General features: G+C 33.2%; 1 protein-coding gene across 3 annotated transcripts in view; it reads right to left on the reverse strand.

The window, feature by feature from the left end:
• The window catches only part of Tomosyn (syntaxin-binding protein tomosyn), a 275,347-nt gene that overhangs the window by 192,205 nt on the left and 57,788 nt on the right, over window positions 1–25,354 (reverse strand). For all 3 annotated transcript variants that reach the window (XR_015038723.1, XM_085808289.1, XM_085808288.1), the window contains exon 5: window positions 20,151–20,285. Coding sequence is in view for 2 of the 3 variants with exons in the window: in XM_085808289.1 (XP_085664415.1) it covers window positions 20,151–20,285 (135 nt within the window). In the remaining variant the exon portion in view is untranslated. The remainder of the gene's footprint in view (window positions 1–20,150; window positions 20,286–25,354) is intronic.

Consider the following 25,354-nt stretch of genomic DNA (forward strand, 5'->3'; position numbering starts at 1 on the left):
TTCGGAGTCCATGATAACATGATGGGGGTGGTGTAAACAGAATCATGTTTTCATTATAACAGTCGAAGATGTTTCAAGAAAGCAAATATGAAATAATACAGAAGACACACAGGTACATGTGCACTTATATATAATTTTGAAATGGTTTTTTTAAAGAAATACTAAATACATATAGAATTCTATTTCTGATTATAAAAAAAAACTTTACCATAAAAATACAATGGTGGCCATCAGTATTCTAATTATCAGTTTTTTGTTTCAAATGAAAACTGCAGTGTTTCAGACACAGGTAAACATACTACATAATTTTTCAAACACTCACACAATTCTGACTTAATGGCTCAAAAAAAAAAACAATAACAAAGTATTCAGTTCTGTTGTTATGCATTTTATTTTGACTTAAAATGGTTCATATGGAATATTTTCAAAAATTTCCATTTGAATTTCATCCCCCCCCAAAAAAAATTCTGTTCAAGACAAAATTTTTAAAATACAAATTTATTACAAGAAATACAGGTTTCATAATCTCTTTTTTGAAGCAGTTTTAAAATATGAAAACATAAAGTGGTACACCACTAAGTTGGAAGACTTCTCATTTTTATCTTTAGTGCTAAACCTAGTTTTAGTTGTACCTGAAATTAAGTTAGAGAAATATTTTGGTGTTTAAGAGAAACTCAAAAGCCTTTCCTCATCACAGAACTTACTAATCACAATCTTGATATTTTTTATCAGCCTAACCAAGATGAAGGATAAATCAATTACACAAAAGCTGTAAAAGAACATTATTTCTTTGGATGCTAAGATGCATAGTTTATTGTCGAATACTTGGAGAAAATACAATATCCAGAGGTACAATTCTGTTAGAAAAAAGCTGCTATAGGAATAATAAAGATAAGGCTTACTTTCTGGAATAAAACTGAGTGCTAATGATTCATTGTGCACAAGATAAATCGTAAAAGTACGCTAGTACTACTTTTCTCATTTAACTGCAAATGCATCACAATGAGTTACTAAGTTGTTAAAGAATGCTCGAGTGACATGCACAAACTGGGCTGTATTTGTAAAGAAATAAAATGTAACTATGAATGCATCTTTTTTTCATGAATCCCCTTTGACCATGTATCACATCATCAACATAAAAAATCATTACATATACTGTCAAAAATCTTTAATCCGGACTCGTCGGGTCTTCGGCGATTCCGGATTATAGGTTTATCCGGATTATAGATCATCAATTTAAATATGGTAAGATGGCATGCAGAAATTATAAAATTAAAAATATGAAACCGTAATTTATGAAATAAAGTGCAATTATGATCTAAAGAGTATCAAAATTTACAAAAAAAAAAAAAAAAAAAAAACTTAATATTTATTTGCTTACTTTATTAAACATTTCTTTCAATACACGCATAGTCGAAATTAGAAAATTGCAACCAGAAAACTATTTGATGTGTATTCGTAATATTTATAATGAGGAGGAATTTGATTTAAGTCATATCAAAGACGGAGTACATCGAGATGAAATATTATATTTAGTAAGGAATTATAAGCCGAATAAAATAAAATCATCTGCCCTGAAGATAAGGATAGTGCTGACAGATCAACTTCCAGTTCATTGCGTGCTGCGACATCCCCCCCCCCCCCCCCGCAGAGCAGCGTGAAGTTGATAAACAGATGCCTTTATCCCTTTTTTGCAGCAATTCCACTTTTTTGTTTGATGGACATCGAAACATGCTTTCGCTTTGCAGATCCTTTGGCAGCTCCAGAATCAGAAATTCTTTTTGACATAATCGAAAGTTCAAGCTAACTTTTATAAAATTGCTCTAACAGTCTACAAAAAATAATAAGCCGGATCCTATTAGAAGATTAAGAAACAACACAATCTGCAACATTAACTGAAATAGATAATTATATAATTTTAGCTTAGCTTATACTGTCCATTATACATTAAACGCGCATGCGTAAACGTATTATGCGCATTCGTTTACGCATGCGCAGGAAGTTTGTAGCTTTGAGTTCTGGATTATACATCATTCCGGATTATGGACGCCCGGATTAAAGACTTTTGACTGTATATCTAATGTGAATAAGAAATTCAATTTGCCTTTAAATAATTGGTGAAGACTGCTAGCTACAGCTATGAATGTAATGTCTAGCTACAATAAATAGTAACAGGTCCATGCACTATGAAATAAGCCTAGTTAACAACTTTATCTCAAAAACTGTGAGATATACAAGAAAAAGTTTTATAACAGTAAGAATTTAAGTTTTTTTCATACTAAGTTCATATGGCATATAGTATATATTTATATATATAATGCGGATATGATAAACAGCCACCCATATATTATATATGCTATGCCATAAAAGACTTTACATGACCTTTATTTTCGCTACTGTTGATTCTACCCATACAAAAAGAACATTTTAAATAAGGCAAATATTTTTATGCTTTTAAAATTTAAAAAAAAAAAAAAAAAAATTATTTTACAAAACTCACATATTTATCTTCTTATATGGTCCCCTGGCCCCCTACTAACGTTTAGCACAAGTTTATACTCATTGTAAAAAAATAGAAAGTTGTAGAGACATTAGATAGTTTTTGGAAACATGCAAGATGAAAAATTAGAAACCGCCTTCCCCGGGAATCGAACCACGGACCTCTGAATACCGGCTCAGTGTGCTGACCACTACACAACGAAGGCACGCTAGGAAAGCAGGAGAAATACCTTATATACCCCCCTTTTAAAGGGCGTCTGGAGTTTTCAGGGGACCCAGTCAACAAATCCTGGATGTGGACAAACCTCATCCACACCCTTTCAGTTCGGGTGTCACTGTAGAGTCATTAGGAAGCAGAATTGGAAAAGCCGGCGAAATGAAAAATGAGCAAACGCCCTCGCCGGGAATCGAACAACGGACCTATGGAATACCGACCCAGCGTGCAGAACTACTACACCACGAAGGCATGTTAAGAAGGTGGGAAAAATACCTTATATACTCCCACTTTTAAAGGGCGACTGGGGATTTTAGGAAACCCAATCGCCAAATCCTGGGTGCGGAGAATCATCATCCACAACACCATTTTAGTTCGGGCACCACTGTAGAGACATTAGGTATTTTTTTAGAAGCAGGCAAGATGAAAAATTAGTAACCGCCTTTGCCGAGAATCGAACCACGGACCTCTGAAATACCAGCTCAGTGTGCTGACCACTACACCATGAAGGCACACTAGGAAAGAGAAATACCTTATAAAGTAAAAATTTTACCTTCCATATGAAAAAAAGAAAACTAATAGCTATTTCAGATCTTAGACCATGTTATCTGAAATGTCATAGAAACTGAAGAGCACAATATTTAAATTTGCATAAAACTAAAAACTAAATAACAGCTTACAAAAGGTTTTCTGATTTTAACAGATTAAGTGACAAGTACTGACATGCTGAGTGTCATTAAAAGATCTGATTAAGGTAATTTTTTTTCAAAAAGATGTATTTACAGAGCCTTATAAGACTTCATGTTCCAGAAAATAAGCTTCAAGTATTTGCACATTGTCAACTCATATTATTCGCATAAATTAAAAAAGAAAATTTTTTCAAGTTTACAAATTTTTTTTGAGATTTTGAAGTAATAAAAACGGCATGTGAAAAGTGTTAAATTGTTTTAGCACTTAGAAATTTGTAAATTGCATAAAAATGCTTTTGGCATGCCAAATGTATACAAATCATATGCTAGGGAATGTTATGCATTAATAAATCATAAAAGAACATCACTGAATGATTTTAACAGGAAAAATATCTACATCAAACTTATTTTAACTATTCAAATTTATTTTTAATCAATCACTCAGGAAATCTGAATAAAATGGCAAATATCCCAAATTTTAGAATTAAATAACTTGACTACATTTTGTTGCATGGAAGTTAAACTTTTCATATTTTATTTTTTCTAATGTACATAAACTTTTACTAAATGTAACTATACAGACCAGGGGGGGGCTACAAAAAAAGTTAGATTTTGTAGTTTTTTAAAATTTAAAAATACCATAACTTGAATATTTACATCACTTGAGACATTTTTGTAACTAGAAGTACATGTCTACAACCAATGGTTGTAAAAATAAACATGGCACATCTTGTGGCATATGGTATGTGTGTGTATATATATATATTAGAATATACACGTGTGTGTGTGGCATATTTTTCTCTGAAAGATAATTTACTTTACCCAAGCAAAAATATGTTTAAATAAGTAAAAATCATACAAAGGACAAAAATTTAACATGATTTTTTAAGAAACAACTTATCAACTGTCTCCAATCTTCATAGCAAAAAACAAATTTTTAGTTTTCAAATATACAGCATTTTTTTAAGGATTTTTAGTTGATTTTCAGCATATGGTACAAGTTTAAATCATTAAAAACAAGCAATGTTTCATGGCTGGCTAAGTTCACTAACTGTTTTATAATGTGCAATTGTTAGCATAACTTGTTTGCTGCATTTAAATGTTTAACTCACCTTTTTCAATAGCAATGGCACTAGATGTCCACAACAAGAAAAGCTGATGTTTATTGCAGAAAAGAGAAAAACAGACCAATGCTGTGTGTGTCAAAGGCTAGAATATTTTTGTTTTGTATTGAGAATTTACACATTATGTTGAAAAATAACTGTCTGAAAGGTTATCTTTGCCAACCATTCTACCTAGTTTTTGGATAATAAGAAAGAAGAATGGGTTAAGTATGCCCCATTACATCAATTTAATACTTGTTTATTCCCTGGGCAGAGAAAAATTGACATTTTATGTATAGGTAACTACTTTCACATTTAAAGTGTATTTTACGACCTAACAGCTTAACTCTACAACGGATAGTTGAGAATTATTTGTGCCAGACATAAAATGGTGAGGCAGCCAGGATTATGGTATTTGAATGTTTATGATATTTATTTTGCATGTAAGCAGAATTGAGTACAGGAAATGGATAAGGCAGTTGAAAAAACATGGTCTGTTGAAAGTTCATTTAGAAAAATTGTTAAGATCCTAAATGAAGAGATGGAAAAGTATAGCATGGATTATGGGATTTTAAATCATAAATTCATGAAATTAGAAAAGTTAAAAAGTGAACTAACTGAGTCGAATGAAGAAATTTTGAACATTCTATCAGATGATGAGGAAGAGAAACAAAGTGTATTAGATACACAATTGGAGAAAGTGAAAGAATATTCTGAAATGTTTATTACCATCAGAAGATTAGTCAATCAGCAATTGGGTGTTAGTGATTTGTTATGCCTATTTAAGTCAGAATCATCTAACAGGGGTGATAAGAGAAAGAAAACGAAATTACCGAAATTTGCCTTGCCGAAATTCAATAGTTAACTCAAACTATTTGCCTTTTAGCACACAATTTAAAGAAATTCATGGAAATGAAGCTTTTAGTGACAGAAAAATTCCATTAGAGAGGGTATTTACACATTTTTAGAATAATTTTGTATCCATTTAATTAACGTTTAAAATGCAAAGAGTATATTTTTAGATGTTTGTCAGCCTTTTTTCTAGACTATAAGTCTGCATCGGTATTTCCATGATAGAAGGGTTTCTCATAAAATTTTTAGGGGTATCGATTTTCATTCCTCTTCCATTACTTTCCTAAGTCCATCAAACGTGGTGGGCATGCACTTAAAAAAGAGCTCTTTCTCAAGAGATCAAAGGCACAATAATTTATAGGTTCACATCACAGGATTTCACAGAAATACATTGAAAATGTATGAATGCAATGGCACTCTACAAAGTATGACTTGTTGCTAGGTCTTGATAAAGTTTAACTCTTTGAAAAACATTGGGCTAATAAAATAGAATTTCTTCCGCAAACATCGGGCATAAAACTTTCTCTTAACAGCACATTGAGTTGATTTTAACTTTTTTTCCCACTCTTCCTATTTTTAATTTTCCATTGTAAGATAATCTGCAACACTCATAAACTTCTTACTGAAAGTTTCTTTGCATTGATGGAACCAGTCTGAACATTTTTTTTCTCATCGTTTTTAATAATAGACTTTTTTGTTGCAGTCATTTAGGTAAATACATGCTTCAATGAAGGGTCATAAAGCATTTTCCACTTATCTCCTCCTACACAGTTTTATACAAGGTTCTACAAATTGTTCTGTGTTGAGCCACATGCCTCAGCAAAAGTTGGCAAACATTATCTTTTTAGCTTTTTTAAGTTGTAAATCTTAATTTATTATTTTATTTATTGTTGTTACAGATGTATTTACAGATTTTCATATTGATTTCTACATTGGCAGATTTTCTGTTGTTACCAATGATTTAACTTCAGAAACATTAGACACAGCATGTACATTTTCAGATATACGTTTGGAGTCTTCTTTCTATGTAGAAGTAATGATGGAAGGTTTTGTTCATTCCAACTGATAATGTTCCTTATCTTGCATTTAGAAATTTTAATAACATACATTTCACAACGTTTATAAGTTATGGAATAGGAATAATTTTCTTCGGAAAGCGCGAAAACATATCCTTCAATCAATAATTTCCTTACATGCAACATTTTGGAAGAAGAGTAACTTTAAAAGTAGCAAAATATATTTCTCATTTCAAATAATGAGCTGTTGCTAGAAAATTTTATTCCAAAACATTTGCTTTTTTTCATTCTTTATATAAATCATTCTAAATATCATCTGTATTTATTGCAATCTATGCTACCGGCTAGTCAAGTTAAAGTGTGTGTGTGTGTGTGATTATGGCAAAGCCTCGAGGGCTATCTGCCTAACGGGAGAGATGCCTTCGTGGAGGACTTTCTAAGGGAAACTGGCTCGTATACACGTTACACATGGGGAAAACCACGAAAACGTCCATGCAGCCAGCCCGTTCACGGGATTCGAACCTCGGACCAAACTACCAGTGTTCAGCGACTTTACCGCTCGGCCGCTGGTGGGCTTCAAGTTAAAGAGTTTATTGATTTGGTTCCTAGCAAAAATTATAAAATGACAATTTCTATATTATAAAGGAGATCTGCCAATTTGGAACTGTTAATGGAAGTTTCCATAAGCGATTTATTAAACTTAGTGATACACAATGTAAGAAATCAAAAGGAAAAATTGTCACTTAATAAACTGGCTGATAAATTAGAAGCTCACTTAATAGCATTGGAAACCATGAGTCTGAATGCCGATAATAATACTCAACAGCTTTTTTCACTTATTGAATAATGCTAGTCTCAGGATCTTTTAAAGAAATGGCACAGAATTTTGCATAGCCCACAACAATAAAAAATAAAATCATCCGATGAGCTATTCCTTATATTCAGCCAGATTCAGTCTCTCAAGCAGATGGAATTTCTACACAGAGAAATAGAAATTAATAAGCACATGCTGCTGGTCTGGAAGAATTTCTGTTGTGTGCATTTTGCAGATTTGACAAAGGATAAAATTAAGAAAAATCAAAAGTGTGTTGCCAGCAACAGACAGTTTTCTTTTTAATTGGAAAAGGGATTAAATGCATATTCTACAACAGTATGCATGATAGCAAGGACTGTTTATTTGTAAGTTCTTTATCTTTAAAGGAAAAATTATTATGGTTAAAGAAAACAGGAGTTGTCTAAAGTGTCTCCAGCCTGGTCTTATAACAAAATTTTGTAAAAGTAAAATATGTTGCCATGTATATTCTAAAGATAAGTTAGTGATACTTTGTCCCTAGTTAGCACATTACATGGATAAGGACAGGGAGACTGAGAAAATAGTTTATTTCCCCAAGGTGGTACAGAGTGCAATAGCAAATAATTAGTGTTCACAACTGCTATAGCTCTTATGAAATTAGACATAAATATTCTAGGTAATGAAATAAATAGGATACAGGTATTGCTAGATACCAACTCTAAAAAAAGTTACATCCCAAGTTCTAGTAGGAAGGAGCTAAAGCTGAAAAATGTCCCCTCTGAAATTTTAGCAGATACCTTATTTGGAACAGTATACATAGAAGCAAAGCCTCATCAGAAATTCTAGATTTGACTTTTTTCTTCTAAGTTCAAAAGAGGTCCTTGATTTAAAATTTCTGGACAAAGACATTATTTGCATGGATATTCCTCATGTTCCTAACACTTACTACAAACAGAACTTAAAAGCAATAAAATTTGGTTATTCAATTTAAAGACTCATCCCATAAAAATCAAGTTATTCAAAGGAAGTGATGTACTATATGGCAGACTTTTGACAAGAAGAATCAAACAGTCACAGGGAAGCCTTATAGCAGTGGAAACTAAGCTAGACTAGACATTTTGTGGTCTGGTTGAAAGTTCTGCCTTAGTTGAAATTATCATGCATACACAAACCTTTATAAGTAACTTGGTTATTGGGAAAATGAAAGTACAGGAACTTTGGAAATCAGATGGATCCAGTAGAGACATTAGACAAGAAAAAGAAGACTTGAGATCGTTCTAGAAGAAGTAAGTCAAAACGTTGATGGTCATTATAAAGCAAGTCTTTCATGGACAGATAATAATAGACTGGATATTCTGTCTAATCGACAGCAGAAAAGAGACTGTTGAGCACTAAGAAACTGAATATTTTGGACAAGCTGGATGATTATAATAAAGCTTTTATAGAATGGTTACAAGAGGGTGTGATAGAGAAAGTACCAAAGGAAAGAAGAGAATTAAAAGGTCATTTCCTTCCCTATCACCAGGTGATCAAAATACAAAATCATCAGTTAGCATCTTGCAAGTTTTCTCAGTCTTCAATGATTCTTAAAATTTTAGACTATATGATAAGTTCTATTAACAATGTTCACAAACAGACAGTTTCCAGGCAAAATATCCAATCAGCAGTGGAAGTTGAAAGAGCTGAAAAACATCTTTGGAAAGCTGTCCAGTTTTATGGCTTTGGACAGATTGAAAAATAGTTGTGAAGGTCTAGTGATTGTTAAACATGAAGAAAAGTTAACAAGAATTAAGACAAAGATTATTTAGAAAACGAATTTGCTATTTCTACCCAATTCTACTTCCCTCACAAGCCCATCTATTCATGTGTTTAATCAAAGAATTTCATAAGGAAAATTTCCATGCTGGAATTAACATTCTCTCTGCAAAACTGAAAGGAAAATATTTTGAAATCGCATCTAGATGAGCCATTAAAAGTGTAATAACCAAATGTACTGTTTGCAAGAGATTTAACTCAAAAGTATGCAATACTCCTCGATCAATTTACCTTTGGACCACATTTGCTAAGCTGATATTGAACTCTGTTGACCTCTGTTCTTAAGGAATAGATCTAAAGTATGGATTATCCTGTTTCCTGTGACATCTAGAACTAGTTGTATCTCTAAGTATGGATAGTTTTATACAAGCACAAAGATTTACTGCAAGAGATGTCAATGACTGTCTACAAACTACATACACAATGGCACCAATTTTGAAGGCACGAACAGCGAATTGAAATGTATAAACCGACACACAATCAAACTTTCCACTGTAGGTGCCAAAACTCTGACTTGAAATTTCATTCCTCCCAAAAAGCCACCTGGTGAGAAGAATTTATTCGGTCTGTCAAATCACTTCTATTACAAGTATAAAGGAACTCGTCTGTGAAATATGAAGTATTAAAGTATGTTAATAAAAATAATAATAATATAATATATAGTTTAGATAAGTTCTGGCAACAGTGAAAGTTGTCGTCATCAGGAGATCGTGCTTCCCGATACTGTCGTTCAAAAAGCTATAGTTTGTAATTCCAATAAAAAGCATCGTATTTTTGCTCTGCTATTTGTTTTCTCTCTATTTTTAGAAAAGAATTTTTAGAAAGAAATACTTTTTTAGGTTATGGGTCAAGCAAGCTCCCATATTGCGTCAAATGTTTTGAATTGATGTTTTCTCGAAGAAACGGAACTCCTTAAGCCTAATCAAGTAAGTGTTTTGTTTTCGTTATAGCAATCGAAAGTTGTTTAGAAATCAAAGTATGGAATTATCTAAGGTCCAAGTAAAGCCTTTATCAGGTGAAAGCGATTGGCTTATATGGAAATACAGGATAAAATTTGTTTTAAATTATCATCCCGGTGCTTTAGAAATTGTAGAAGGAACTATAGTGAAACCAGAAATTCTTCCTGTAGATGCTCCGATTGCTCAACAAGAGAAATATAATGAAGCGGTTAAGAAGTTTCAAAATGCAAACACTAGTGCTATGATGGTATTAACGAATTCCATGATGGAAGAAACTCTGCAAAAAGTTATGAGATTTCAGACTGCTAGAGAAGTGTGGTTGGAATTACATAAGTTATTTGAAGCATCATCAGAAAATCAATTGTATAATATATGCATGCAATTTTTTCAATTCAAGTGGAATGAAAATGATAATATGGCAGCTCATCTTTCCAAATTAAAAAACTTATGGAATGAGTTGAATTCAGGACTTGAAAAGAAAAATGAAAATAAGTTACCTGACATGCTACTCAATTGCAAGATTTTAGATGTCTTACCAGGACAATACCATTTGTTTAAGTCAAGTTGGTGAAAACAAAAGAACTCTTGGGTGAAAACAAAAGAACAGTTGATGAGTTAACAGCACAGCTTTGCTCTCATGAAAGAGAATTTAAAAGTCATGAGAAAGGCAATACAAATGAACAAGTGGCATTAGTAATGTCAAAATCTGAAAAACAAAAGCAATATAAAAAAGACAAATTCAGAAGAAAACCAAGGAAAGAAGATATTTGCAATTATTGCAAAAAGAAAGGACACTGGGTAAAAGATTGTAAACAGTGGATTGCTGATGGAAGACCACCCACGAATAGGTTAACGAAAACCAATGAAGGAAATACATGCAGTGTAATACTGATGTCCATTGACGAAGAGGCTAAGACTGATCGAACATCTTTTTGGATTGATAGTGGAGCTACATGACATATCATGAATTGTTTCACATACTTTATTGACTTTATGAAGTTTGATAGTCCCTGTAGCATCAAGGCTGCTGGAAAAGAAACTTTAGTTGCTCTTGGTAAAGGTACAGTATGTGTCAAAACTATTGGTAGTAAAATCCAAAGAATTTACCTTAAAGATGTTTGGTATGTCCCTGAGATAAACAAATTTATTTTCTTTACTTGCTGCTCAAGATAGAAATCCGAATAGTAAATTTATTTCAACAGTTACAGAATGCTGGTTAAAGGTTAATGGTCAAGTAGTGCTTTTTGGAACTCGCAAAATATATGGTACTTTATACAAGGCAGCTATCGAACCTATTATGCCTGATAAAATTATAGAAGTGCATGCTGCTGAAGCAGACAATTCCTTGTTAGAGTTATATCATCAGAGATAGGGACATCAAGATAAATGTCACATTAAGAACATGCTTGAGAAAGAATTAGGAATTAAAATCCCATTTGAAAGAAAATTGTGTGAACCATGCATTTTTGGCAAAGCACACCGTTTACCATTTGGCATAAGAAAGCCAGCCAGCAAGCCTGGTGAATTAATCTCAGCTGATGTCTGTGGACCTTTTGATGAATCTTTCCAGAAGAAAAGATAGTACTTAGTTGTGTTTAAAGATAGCTACACAAAGTTTCGTTATGGGTATTTTATCAAAGAAAAATCTGCTGTTGTAAATATGTTACAACACATGCTTGCACACGCTAAAATTTTAGGACATTCAGTCAAAGAATTTCTCAGCGATAATGGAGGCGAGTTTGACAATGACAAAGTGTGTGCTATTTTGCATTCTGAAGGTATAACTCAAAGACTAACAGCACCTTATTCTCCTGAACAAAATGGCTCTAGTGAAAGAGACATACGTACAATAATCGAAATGGCAAGAACATTTAAGTACTCTAATTCTGAAGCTCATTTTCCTGCAGAAATGTGGACTGAACTAGTCAACACTGCCATATATGTACTAAACAGAACTGGCAAATCATCAGTAGAAGGCATGAGTCCTTATGAGCTATGGTTTAAAAAGAAACCTTGAATTAAGCATCTTCGTATAGTAGGATCTGTGTGTTATGCCCATATTCCTAAACAAAGAAGAAGGAAAATGGATAATAAAGCTACAAAAGCTTATTTAATTGGTTATGATGGAGACGAAAGATACCGACTATGGATCAAAGAAACCAATAGTGTAATCTGTTCACGTGATATTATATTTAACGAAAAGCTCACAAATTGTGAAGAAAGGGTGCAGTTACCTATACAAAATCAAGATAGCCTAATTTCTGGCTCTGAACATCAACAAAATTCAGAAAAAGATAAGTCAGAAAAGTTTCTTTGCGAAGAAGATAATTCAGAAAAAGAATACAACAAAGAAATATCTGGAAATATATCAGAAGAACATTTTGAAAGACAAGAATGTGAAGATATTAATTTGCAAAATAATGCACAGTCAAGATATCTAAGAGATAGAGCTGACTTGAGAAAGCCAAAGCGTTTTGAAGATTATACTATAATGATAAGTGAAGCTTTTATTATTGATTCTGAAGAGCCCGAATCTTATAAAGAAGCGATCAACTGTAAGCAAAGTGTTAATTGGAAAGAAGCTATGGATTCAGAGATGAAATCATTGATAGAGAATGAAACATGGAGTTTAGAAAAATTACCAAAAGATGCTAAAGCTATATCATGCAAGTGGGTTTATAAGATCAAAAGGAATCCTGATGGATCTATTGATAAATTCAAGGCTAGACTTGTTGCCAAAGGATGTACTCAACATTTTGGAGTTGATTATGATCAAACGTTTAGTCCAGTAACAAAGTTAGGAACTATTCGTTCAGTTTTGAGCACTGCAGCCAATGAGAAAACGCATCTTTCTCAGTTTGATGTCGGTTCAGCATTCTTATATGGAAAACTTGAAGAATCTATATACATGCAGCAACCAGAAGGATATAGTGATGGTTCGAAGAAAGTCTGTAAGTTGAAACGCAGTTTGTATGGACTTTAACAATCATCACGTTGCTGGAATAAATATTTTGGAAATTTTGTGTCACAGCTGGGCTTCAAGACAAGTGAAGCTGATCCATGCTTATATATAAGAAACAATAACGGCAAGAAGCTAATCGTATGTTTATATGTAGATGATGGTTTAGTAGCATCAACAGATCTACAAGAATCTGAAAAATTTCTCAGAGAATTGAAGTCGAGATTCAGAATCACAACTAAACCAGCAGTATACTTTCTTGGACTTGAAATTAAACATCTTGAAGATGGAAGTATTAAAATTAGTCAGCAAGCTTATGCAAGAAAAATTCTTCAAAAATTTGGGATGGAAGATTGCAAGCCAGTGTCAACTCCTATCCTGAAGGAAGGTCTAACTGAAAAGAAAAAGGAAGATAAATCAAACAGAGAAATTTTTCCTTATAGAGAAGCTGTAGGAGTCTTTAATGTATCTTATGTTAGGCACAAGACCAGATTTAGCTTACTGTGTTGGCATTCTATCCCGTTACCTAGAAAATCCTTCGAAAGATGATTGGAAAAAAGTGAAACGTGTATTCAGATATATAGCAGGTTCTCTAACTAAAGGTGTTACATAGAAGAATAAATACAAACCAGGAATTCTAGAATGCTATAGTGATGCAGATTTTGGAGGCTGTCAAGAAACAGGAAAATCAACGAGTGAAGTGTGATATTATATAGTGGTGGAGCTATATCATGCATTAGCCAAAGGCAATCAGTTGTTGCAACTTTGACGACTGAAGCAGAAGTAATTGCAGCTAGTGAATGTTCTAGAGAAGTAATTTGGTTAAAACGACTATTTAGTGATGTAACCAAGTTATGTGAAACTCCAGTAATTCAAGTAGACAACGCCGCTGCAGTGAGACTGTGACAAAACCCGGAGTTTCATCGACGCACAAAACACATTGATATCAAGCACTTTTTCATATGAGAGAAAGTTCTAGAAAAGGAAATCACTGTGCAGCAGGTACCTACAGAGGCACAAGTTGCTGACATAATGACTAAACCTTTATTTAAACCGAGACTGTTAATTCTTTGTGATGAGATGGGACTTTTGTGACTTTTTTTTTTAAAATTTATTATTATTTTTTTACAAGGGGAAGTATTAAAGTATGTTAATAAAAATAATAATAATATAATATATAGTTTAGATAAGTTCTGGCAACAGTGAAAGTTGTCGTCATCAGGAGATCGTGCTTCCCGATACTGTCGTTCAAAAAGCTATAGTTTGTAATTCCAATAAAAAGCATCGTATTTTTGCTCTGCTATTTGTTTTCTCTCTATTTTTAGAAATACCTTTTTAGGTTATGTATTTTTTAAGAAATACTTTTTTAAGAAGAACCCATTTTATATGGAACATGGAGGCATACATAAACGGCAGGCTTCTTACATACATTTCGGATAGCTCATGCGATCTTGTGTCACTTACACCATGCATGTTTTTACAGAACATTCCACAGACATAGGATTATCTAATTTTAACATGATTGATTGAGAAACTTTAGTTACCATTCAAACATTGTCAAAAGTTGCATGATGAGCTATGGACTCCCTTCCAAAAAGAATACTTGGGTCAACTAACTTGGGTCAGCAATGTTGGCCAAGATAACATCAAACAACATTGGCCTTTGGCCCGAATGGAAAAGAATTTCCTAAGCCGAAATGATTGCTCTCAGGTAGCCCAAGTAAAAATGAAAACTAAAATCTTGGCATGTGCTTTAAGGAAATTCTATCCAATAGACATTTAAGAAGATCCAATTATGCAAACCATTCCTGATTGGTCTACAAATAAAAACCGTGCAAAGGCTAAATTTTTCCAAACAGACTGAAACACTAAGCTGAAACACTCTATTGAACATTTTTGGTATTCCTGAACTTGTAACTGTTGTAGCTACTGCAATTTTTTTATATACAGTACAAAATCTTTAATCCAGACGTCCATAATCCGGAATGATCTATAATCCAGCACTCAAAGCTACAAACTTTCTGTGTATGCGTAGTGTTTACGCATGCGCATAATACGTTTACGCATGCGTGTTTAATGTATAATGGACGGTATAAGCTAGGCTAAAATTATTTAATTATCTATTTCAGTAAATGTTGCAGATTGCATTGTTCCTTAATCTTCTAATTGGATCCGGCTTATTATTTTTTGTCGACTGTTAGAGCAATTTTATAAAAAGTAAGCTTGAACTTTAGATTATGTCAAAAAGAGTTTCCGATTCTGCCAAAGGATCTACAAAGCGAAAGCATGTTTCGATGTCCATCCAACAAAAAGTTGAATTGCTGCAAAAAATGAATAAAGGCATGAAGAAAGTGACAGAGAGGTTAGTGAAAACGAAAAAATTTCGATTGACAAGTTAGTCGGTATTCTCGGCACAGCAATTACAGGACTTGAACAGCGGAACTTTGTAACTGAATAAGAAATTATGTGTGTTTATAGAATTAAAGAGAAAGTATTAGCACATAAAACGAAGCAACTTAAACAACTTACATTGAAAGAAATGTTTAATAAAGTAAACAAATAAATATTAAGCTTTTTATTGTAAATTTTGATACCCTTTAGATCATAATTGCTCTTTATTTCATAAATCACAGTTTCATATTTTTAATTTTATAATTTATGCATATCATATTGCCAGATTTAAACTGATGATCTATAATCCGGAATCGCCCAAGTCCCGACGAGTCCGGATTAAAGACTTTGTACTGTATTTATTAATTTAGAAAAAACTATATATCCCACTAAGATATTAGAGCATGAATAGTTTTCTCTTCTCCATGATGTAATCAATTGTATAATGCAACAGCAAGTTGACTCTTTTGTATTCGATGTTTTCTTTCTTTCTTGGCGGTTATGGTAATTAATTTGTTACCACTAAATTAATGGTGGGAGGATATTGCATCTTTAACTCAGATTTAATTGAGAATTCACACATTACATTTATGTTTTAAAATAAATGAGTAAAAGTCTCTTTGCCAACTGCTTTACATTGTTTTTGCATAATAACAAAGAAGAGATGGCTAGGTATGCCCTACTGTATTAATTTAATACTTATTTATGCCCTGAGAAATGAAAAATTCACATTTATGTTATTGTACAAAAAAGGGGGGGAGACAGTTCTATATCTCTCTTTCTACTGGACAGATTGTCGAAATTTAACTTGCGGTTTTATATGTCTTGAAAGCGTGACTTAGGATATATATTAGATTTATAGTATATCATATTGTTCTAACATAGGGATTTTGACACAAAACCGGACTTTTTCTAAAATAACATATATATTTTTTTTCCATATTTCGATTCTACGACACAAATTACGCCTAGATATTACATTTTGTAATTTTTGGTGAGAAATTTATGAAGAAATTTAAAAATTTATCATGGCACATTTTTTTGAGTTTGCACCAAGGATGATTCACTTGGCGAAATTTTTAATTTATAGCAATCTATTTTCCTTTCCTTTTTTTTATTGTACACGAGAGGAAAAACTGTCATCATTCATACTTTCAAATCATTTTGACAAAGTGCATAAACCGCATTTGGTGTTATAATCGCTTATAACAAATATGCCAAATTTCAAAAAGCTCCAATATGTAAATTCACTTATATCTTAGGAAATTTTGAACAAAATACTCTAATTTTTTGTAGGTATGCTTAGATATACATACATCTACTTTAAGATGATGGTAAAAATTTGATAGGTTATGATACTAATTGTTGCCAAAACATTTATAAAAATTACTTAAAAATACAAATTTTAAAAATAAATTATAAAAAATGGGCAAGTTTTATTTAGAATGAACCTAAATTTCGAAATGTGAAGGAAGTATCACATAAGTTTAATAAAAAACGAGATCTCAATAAATATATACCAAATTCAATTAACATGGAGAAGTTAAAATTTTGAAAGCTAATTTTTTAAAAATTATTTGAGCGATTTTTACAAAACTTGGCACTTTGGCATAATTTGAATCATAGAATCAAAATATGGAAAAAAAATTGGTATGTTATTTTGAAAAAAGTCTGATTTTGTGTCAAACCACCATCCTCAGCTGCAAAATCGCAAATGATGCGGTTTTGCAGCCGAGGATGGTGGTTCGGCAAAACCATCGAAACTAGTCCTGTGAAAATTTTGTAAATATAACGCTGATTTTTGTTGTTTGACTTCTGAATTAGTATTTATTCAGCGTGTTATTGTGTCTTAACAATTGAGTATGTTAATGTATAAAAAATTAAATAATGTGTACAAACTTATTATGGAAAATATAGGGCTTTTTACTAAGTCATTGAGTAATAAAATAAACTTTAATTCTAAAACTAAGGAGGCATCTTAAATTTCTTCATATCAAATCGTTGCGGCTACAAAATATTATGGTTTAGTTTTAGGTTCTGATATCTGCTCATAAATTTACATACACTAGAACGTATAATATGCATACCGCAAATTGACATTATTTCTAGTCAAATATGTTCAAAAGTGCTAGAGATATTCAAAATATATAAAAAGATATTTCGTACTTCAGCCGCACATCATATACTAAACAGAATGTTAATGATAGTTTAAGAGGGAGAATAGAAATAACTAAGAAATACAACAAACAGTAGCTAATAATAAAGAAGTCTGGGCAATGATTTTTTAAAATGTATAATTAACTAATATGGATACTCTGTAGTTAATAATAAATACGTCTGGACAATGATTTTTATATTAATTATTAACTAATATGGATACACAGACATCTGGAATGTATACTGAATAATCAGCATCAAGGGCCCTAGTCTGGACACCGTTGAGATGGAAGAACGGGTCGTTTTTTGCGATCTACTCGACACAGAGTGAGTCTGGTGTCATCGTCTCGATCACTACAGAGAACGACACGTCAGAAATTTTTCCGTCAGCTGGATAGCTGCCATTTAAGTTTCTGACTGTCGTTTTAGAGCTAAAGTGAGGACGGCGTATAGTTTCTGGAAGTGTACATAATGGATATTTTAATTTCTTAAGATTTGTGAAAAACTCAAATATTTCGCTATAGAAATAACGCATTTGATGCTGATGATTCTAGATTATTTATATATTCTACAGTAGCAATTCCTTAATTTTAATTAAATTAAATTTTAGTGAAAATAATATATTTGGTGTTTTCCTATTTCACATATAAAGAAGGAGTGCATACTTTTAATTTAAAATTTTAATTTTTCAACTAATGTATATATCAATGTACTTAATTTCATGTTTGGATGAGTAATTTATAAATTTATAAATTTTATGTTTTCACTTATAATGTATTTCCCTCTACTTTTATTTTAATTTGTAGTGTATAAAAATTTAATACATTAACACCTGCATTAAAGAATATGCAGTATATAATTCAAATTATTCACATCCTAAATTCAACATTTACATTAAATTGCTTTGGGTTAAAAAAAATTATTTAAGTAGTTTTAACTGTACTGATATGAATGTCAGTTTCCAAAATCTCCTGTACAAAACAAGTTAAATTCCTGTATAATTTTCGGTTAAATTCTTGTAAATATTATAATGCAAGATTTATAATTAGTTAGATTTTTTAATGTGGTCTGCTTTTAGATATTACATCAGTTTTGTATTTTTATTCAGATCTTAAAGTGCTTGGTTTTGGTTTTATGTAATTACGGCAAAGCCTCGAGGGCTATCTGCCTAAAGTGAGGGTTGCCTTCGTGGAGGATTTCCTAAGGGAAACTAGCTTGTATACACGTAACACATGGGGAAAACCACGAAAATGCCCATGCAGCCAGCCCGTTTGTGAGATTGCCCGTTTGTGAGATTATATCTATATCTATATCTATATATATATATACATTTATTTATTTAAAACAGATTTTGCGTGCCTTAACCTTCTATACTTCTGGAAGTTACCAATGATATGTTGGTAATGAGGCCCATGCAGCCAGTCTGTTCGCTGGATTCGAACCTCGGACCGCACTACCAGTGTTCAGAGATTTTACTGCTTGGCCACTAGTGGGATCGATTTAAAAAGGGCATAAATAGGAATGTGTACTGCAATTCCCTTTCACTGCATATGTTAATATATTTATAATACATTTAGTTACTTATTTATTTAAAACAGGCTTTGTATGTCTTAAATTTTTATGCTTTTGGAATTTACGAGAAATATGTTTGTAATGAAGCCCATGCAGCAAGCCTGATCGCGGGATTTAAACCTCAGTCTGAACTATCGGTGTTCAGAGATTTTACCGCTCGGCCGCTAGTGGGATCAATTTAAAAAGGGTATAAATAGAAACATGTGCTGCAATTTCTTTCACTGCATATGTTGATATACTTATAATACATATTATTCACTGCATATGTTGATATATTTATATACATATATATATATATATATGCAGTGAAAGTAAATTGTAGTACATATTCCTATTTATACCTTTTTTAAATCGATCTCACCAGCGACCGTGAGGTAAAATCGCTGAACACTGGTAGTCCAGTCCAAGGTCCAAATATATATGTATATTATATAATTATTTATTTATTCAAAACAAGTTTTGTTTGCCTTAAATTGTTTTGCTTCTGGAAGTTACCAGAGATATATTGTTAATGACAGATATATTGGGCTGAGAAATAAATGTCAAGTTGGTGCATTTGAGAGGTTACATATGCTATTTGTTCTGGTATTTTCACCAAATAGATAAATTTACATAGTTTTCAACAAAACAAAATCAAATTACGATTCAATCAAAAGTTTGGATTTTCTGGTGTCATCAGCGCTGTAGGATGGTACCCACATATCTATAATTGCACCTACTGACACGGAAGAATGCCAGAGTTCATATAAACAGAAAAATCTTTCCATTATCTTAATATGCAGCTGTTATGCAATTTTCCCTTCCATTTTATATAATATATATATGTTTATGTGTGTGCATTTATGTGCAAGATGATATGTTTTGTGATTTAACCTATAGTCATTTAATTCTTTTTATTTTCCTTCCCATTACTTTTGTTAAAAATTTCTTATATTTTTACTCACTAGTAAATCATCTTTTAATGCATCAATCCAAAGTTTTCTGCTTATTGGTATTTTCGATACATGGTATATTTGTAGCTACGTGATAAGTATAATTCCTGAATAAATAAAATTATTGATATAATCATGGGCTGCTAAAAATTAAAAAAATTTTTGATTCAAATTCAATAAGAATGTGACAAAAACTTACATTTCAACTGCTTTATTCCAATTTATGACATAGCCAGATAAAACAAAAGATTCCACATTGACAATGTGAACATTTCCTCGCTCAGTGCCAATGTATAACCATTTACTATGAAAGGGGAGACAAGCATATGTGATCCTGTAAATATTTACAAAATGTTAGGAAACATTACCTACCACAGACATAAATTAAACGCATAATTCAGTTTCATTCTGTCATGTACTCAAAACAAGGTGAAACATGGTGAAAACAACCTTTTACTGTGCCTCTAAAGTCAAGATATTAGAAACAACTCATCTATATACTATATATATAAAGCAATTAGCAATGATTATAGAGACGGATATGTACCACTTCAACATAGTTTTATTACTGATTTCATAAAAAGATAATATACGAAAACAAATTTAGCACTGTTTAACTTTCTATATAGTACATTCCTTCAAATGCTGATTTATAGTCTAAGGATGCATAAATTGCCATCCAAAAACATTAATGGTGAATACACATGTGAATTTTGGATGTGTAGGTATGGAAAGTTTTGCCTTAATTACAGAATATCATTATACTAATGGATTAACTATTCTATGTAGACCAAATAATAAATTGTATTTTGTATTTACAGAACCTTTCAATAGCCATCTTCCTCGAAATCCTTACATAGTATAATAGAAGCACTGGTAATCATACTGTAACCATGACACAGTACTAGTAGTCGTATTGTGTTTAAAATGATACAATTAAAAAAGAAAAAGATGAAGAATTTATTTAATAAAAAATGGAAATAGATGCTGCAGTTTTCAAAAATAAATAAAAAAATAACAGTATATATACCCGTTTACAACACAATGCTATAATGAATGCCTTGGAAGATAAAGGATTATTTTGATTATAAGTGAAATGATTACAAGTACTGATGCACAATTCAAATGGAATGATGGTGACCACTTGCTTCAAAATGGTCGGTTTTTGAAATGTCATGAGTACAGACTTCATCTTAAGGTAACCCTAATGGAAAAAATCATTTGGATTTAGGTGAAGATAGCGAGTTGCCATTTTGTCGATCCATGTCTTCCAAACAAACAGCATCAAAAGTCTGATATGGTCAGATTGAATATCGAGCTGGGGACCCCTCCACTGCCACTATGAATTTTGGAAAATATTTTGGTGATGCTCACGTGATTTGCTTTCTTCCACAGTCATTTGTTTCAGTCTGCAACTCCTCTGCAGGTAGCACATGCCACCTTTTCTATTAAAATTTCTGCTCACTTTAAGGTCCAGGTGGTTCAAATTCATGTACTATCTGCCATGTCACTTCTCTGTTAATTACCGATAAATAAATAGTAACAAACATATCACATATGCTACTTCTGTAATTGATGACAATTACATAAAAACAAATACACTGCACACAGTACACAAATACACTATTTAGACAGTCGATATTTTCTTATCTCGTTAAATAATACGTATTGTTAAATGTATCAATCCAAAACTTTATTATATTGCATGATGATAATTTTTTCGTATGCGGTGCTCATTGCGATTGTTTTGCAGTCTTATCATTTGAAACATATGGATCCCTTCAGAAGAATCAGTGATGTAAATACATAATGGAAGTACACACACACCAAAAAAAAAGTAATAATGACCTTACCTATCCACAAATTACAATGCTGAAATACTTTTGATATCTTTCAAGCAAAAGTTAATATTTATAACATATTATAATCTAAATTAAATTTTCTAAATTAAAGTATGTTGCATTTTTTCCATTACAAACCAAAATATAATGACATTAGAATTATAATTTATAGAATTATGACCATCCTTTCTTGGATACTTCAAATCTGAGAAAATTTTTTAATTTAGGAAAATATCCACATGAACTGAATAGTTTGTCTGATAGACTTTTAATTTTATCTTAATCATGAAGGAACTTATAAATATGATAATAAATATAACATAAGTTATAAACATAATATAATAAACTTATAATTTATAAATAACTTATAAATATTGTTACGGATTTGGTATTTAAACAGCTAATGTTAGTAGACTTAAATTAAATTGTTTTATTCAACGTGCAGTGACGAATATTATGAGAAAGCTAAGCCGGAAAAATTAAAAATACAAGAACACGTGCATTTAATATATAAATAAATATCTCTTTTTGATTTCGAGAAAATTCTTGCGCGCGATTTAAAATCTTATAAAAAGGAGGAAAATCTCTCAATTTAGTTAGTCAGTTAGTTTGTTGTTGTTTTAGGAGTTTGTTTAGAAAACTGCTCTTGTTGATTGCAGCGAATTCGCGGATTAGCTTTCTCTAGCTGTTAAGTTCTTTTGAACGTTTGAGTAGTTAAAAGATAACTACCGTGAGATATTGTAATACTGCACGAATATCTGAGGAAAATTAAGCAGTTTTGCTGTAATAATAATAAATTTTGTTCATTTTTCATCGGACTTGTGCATTCAATTCATAACGAACCCGCACGCACGCAACACTTTTTGGTGTCAGAAGTGGGATTTGAATGCCAATTACTACAGCGATAGAGGAACAATTGAGGCAGCTCATTACTGCTTTTGCTGCATTCCAAGAAAAGATGGAAGCTGGCCAAGCATCATTTAAAGAAGAGATGAAAGATTCTGTTAAAGATGATATGAAATCTATTAAAGACGAGATGAAAGCACGTCAAGAGGAAATGAAAAGAGAAATAACCTGCGTAATAGAAAATAAATTCGAGGCTGTGGAAGACAGAATAGGAGCTGTCGAAAATAAAGTCGGACAAATTGAAGAAAAGATTTCTTCTGTCAAAGATAAAATAGAAGAGAGAGTTTCTACTGTGGAGCAACGAATCGAAGGAAGAGTTTCGGCCGTCCAACATCGGATGTCCAACAACAAATTGAAAAAAAAAGTATGTGTCGTTCAAGAACATATCGAACAACAAACTTAGTGAAGGGTTTCTGCTGCTGTTGCCGAAGGAGCTGACACTTTAAAGAAGAGCATAGCGACAGAAGGAAGCAATTCTCAGGGTTTTGAATTTTTACCGATGCCTGCTCGTCCCGTTCTGAAACTATCTGCATATGACGGGAAGACCTCCTGGCAAGTATATAGGACCCAATTTTCTATAGTTGCGGATGCGAATGGATGGTATTCCCAAGCTATAGGCTGTCATCTCGCCGCTTCTCTGAGAGCAGATGCAGCGGATATCCTGCAGATGCTTTCCGAAAACCAGAGACTAGACTTTGAAGCTCGATCCGGCGCTTTGGAGCTACTCTTTGGGGAAAAGTGTTTGAAAGACTACAGCACGCTTCAACTAAAATCCCGTCAACAGAAGCCCACCGAAACACTTCAGGAACTCGCCACGGATGTTGAAAGGCTGTCACATCACCCTTTTCGGAGTGCCAGACAGAAACAAGGGAAATCCTATCCCTACAGTATTTTAACGATGGCATCCGGAATCCCGAGATACAGCAGGCTCTACGAATGGCGGATGTTAAAGATACAAAAACCGCCCTAGTGTACGCCATGAAATTCGAAGCAGCTCAGCAAGCAACTCGTAGAGACCGCCACCCAATCAGAGCTGCTCAAGTCCAGGAGCCAAGGGATCAAGTCACTGTTCGTCTAGACGATATAACCAAACAATTGAATGCCTTGAGAAGAAATATCAATGACAAGAAACCGACATTAAAATGTTGGAACTGTGGAGCTGAAGGACACATACAGAGGAACTGCAGAACACCCCAGGGCACGGATGTTAAGACCGCTCCTAGTAAGCAGCAGGGAAACTAATTAGTGCCCATCTCGCGGAGCGGAGGCTGCCAGATAATGAAAAGCCCGAGTTTAAAGCGCTTCAGATTTCTGCAGTAAGAGGCGGCAGTAATGGACTTTTCATAATAGGACATATAAATGGAGTTCCCTGCAATATGACGATAGATACAGGAGCCAACGTTACCATCATCCGAAAAGATTTGGGTCAACAACTGGGAAGCAATCTTATCTGGACGCCGCCCTGCGTTACCCTCCAGACTGTGTCCAGTGAAAAGATCGACATCGACGGAAAAGTAAACGTTAACATCACGTTTGGAAGTGTCGCTTACCATCACACGGCATATGCAGCAGAGATCACTGATTCTTGCATACTCGGATTGGACTTTCTAAAGAAATACAATCTTTCCTTGGACTTTAAAAATAACGAATTGCATTCTACATCTGAGGACATAGCCCTATTCGGAATTAATGATGGAGTGAAATCTGTCCACAAAATTATAGCTCAAGACGATATCACAATACCCGCAAGAACCGAGTTTTTACTTCCTGGAACCATAGCCGAAAATTGAAATTTCTGCTACGGCATCATAGAATATCCCAATAACTGTAATAGCCCGAAAGAAGTTCTAGTAGCTTCAACACTCGTCGACCTATCCAGAACGGTTATCCCGGTGAGAGTCGGCAATGTAACTGAGAAGGTGAGAGTTATTAAGAAAGGTGAAATAGTTGCAGCATGTACTCTAGTAACCAGCGTTGAAAGAAAGAGTAACATCCCAGAATCCGTGTCCTCAGACAGCATTACATCGGAGTTATTGCAGAATGCGCACTTAAACGATAAAGGAGAGGAATGCTGCCGATCGCGTCATTAAAGATCTTCAAGTTGTTTTCTCCCGTTTGTCTTCTGACGTGTGTCGAACCAGTTTGACACAACATAGAATCGATACCGGCGATCGTCCTCCGATCAAGCAACATCCAAGACGTCTACCGTTTGCTAAACAGGAAGAGGTACGAACACTTTTAAAGGATATGGAAGAAGGCGATGTCATCGAGCTTTCAGCAAGTCCATGGGCATCTCGCATCGTTCTCGTACGAAAGAAAGACGAGTCAACAAGATTTTGCGTTGACTATAGCCGGTTGAATGAGGTTACGAAGAAAGACAGTTACCCTCTTCCTAGAATTGATGACATTCTAGACACTCTTTCTGGAAGCAAGTGGTTCTCAACACTTGATTTAAAGAGTGGGTATTGGCAGGTATACATCCTGGTGACCGAGAAAATACGGCTTTTACTACGGGACAAGGGCTTTGGCAATTCAAGGTGATGCCGTTTGGATTGTGTAATGCGCCGGCAACATCCGAACGCCTTATGGAAACTGTTTTGAAAGGTCTTTCCTACGAAGCCTGTCTGATATACCTAAACGACATCATCGTCGGAAA

This window comes from Stegodyphus dumicola, chromosome X1, assembly GCF_044657685.1.
Source record: "Stegodyphus dumicola isolate Sdum_Otavi_A_Nest chromosome X1, ASM4465768v1".
Classification (NCBI taxonomy): Eukaryota; Metazoa; Arthropoda; class Arachnida; order Araneae; family Eresidae; genus Stegodyphus; species Stegodyphus dumicola.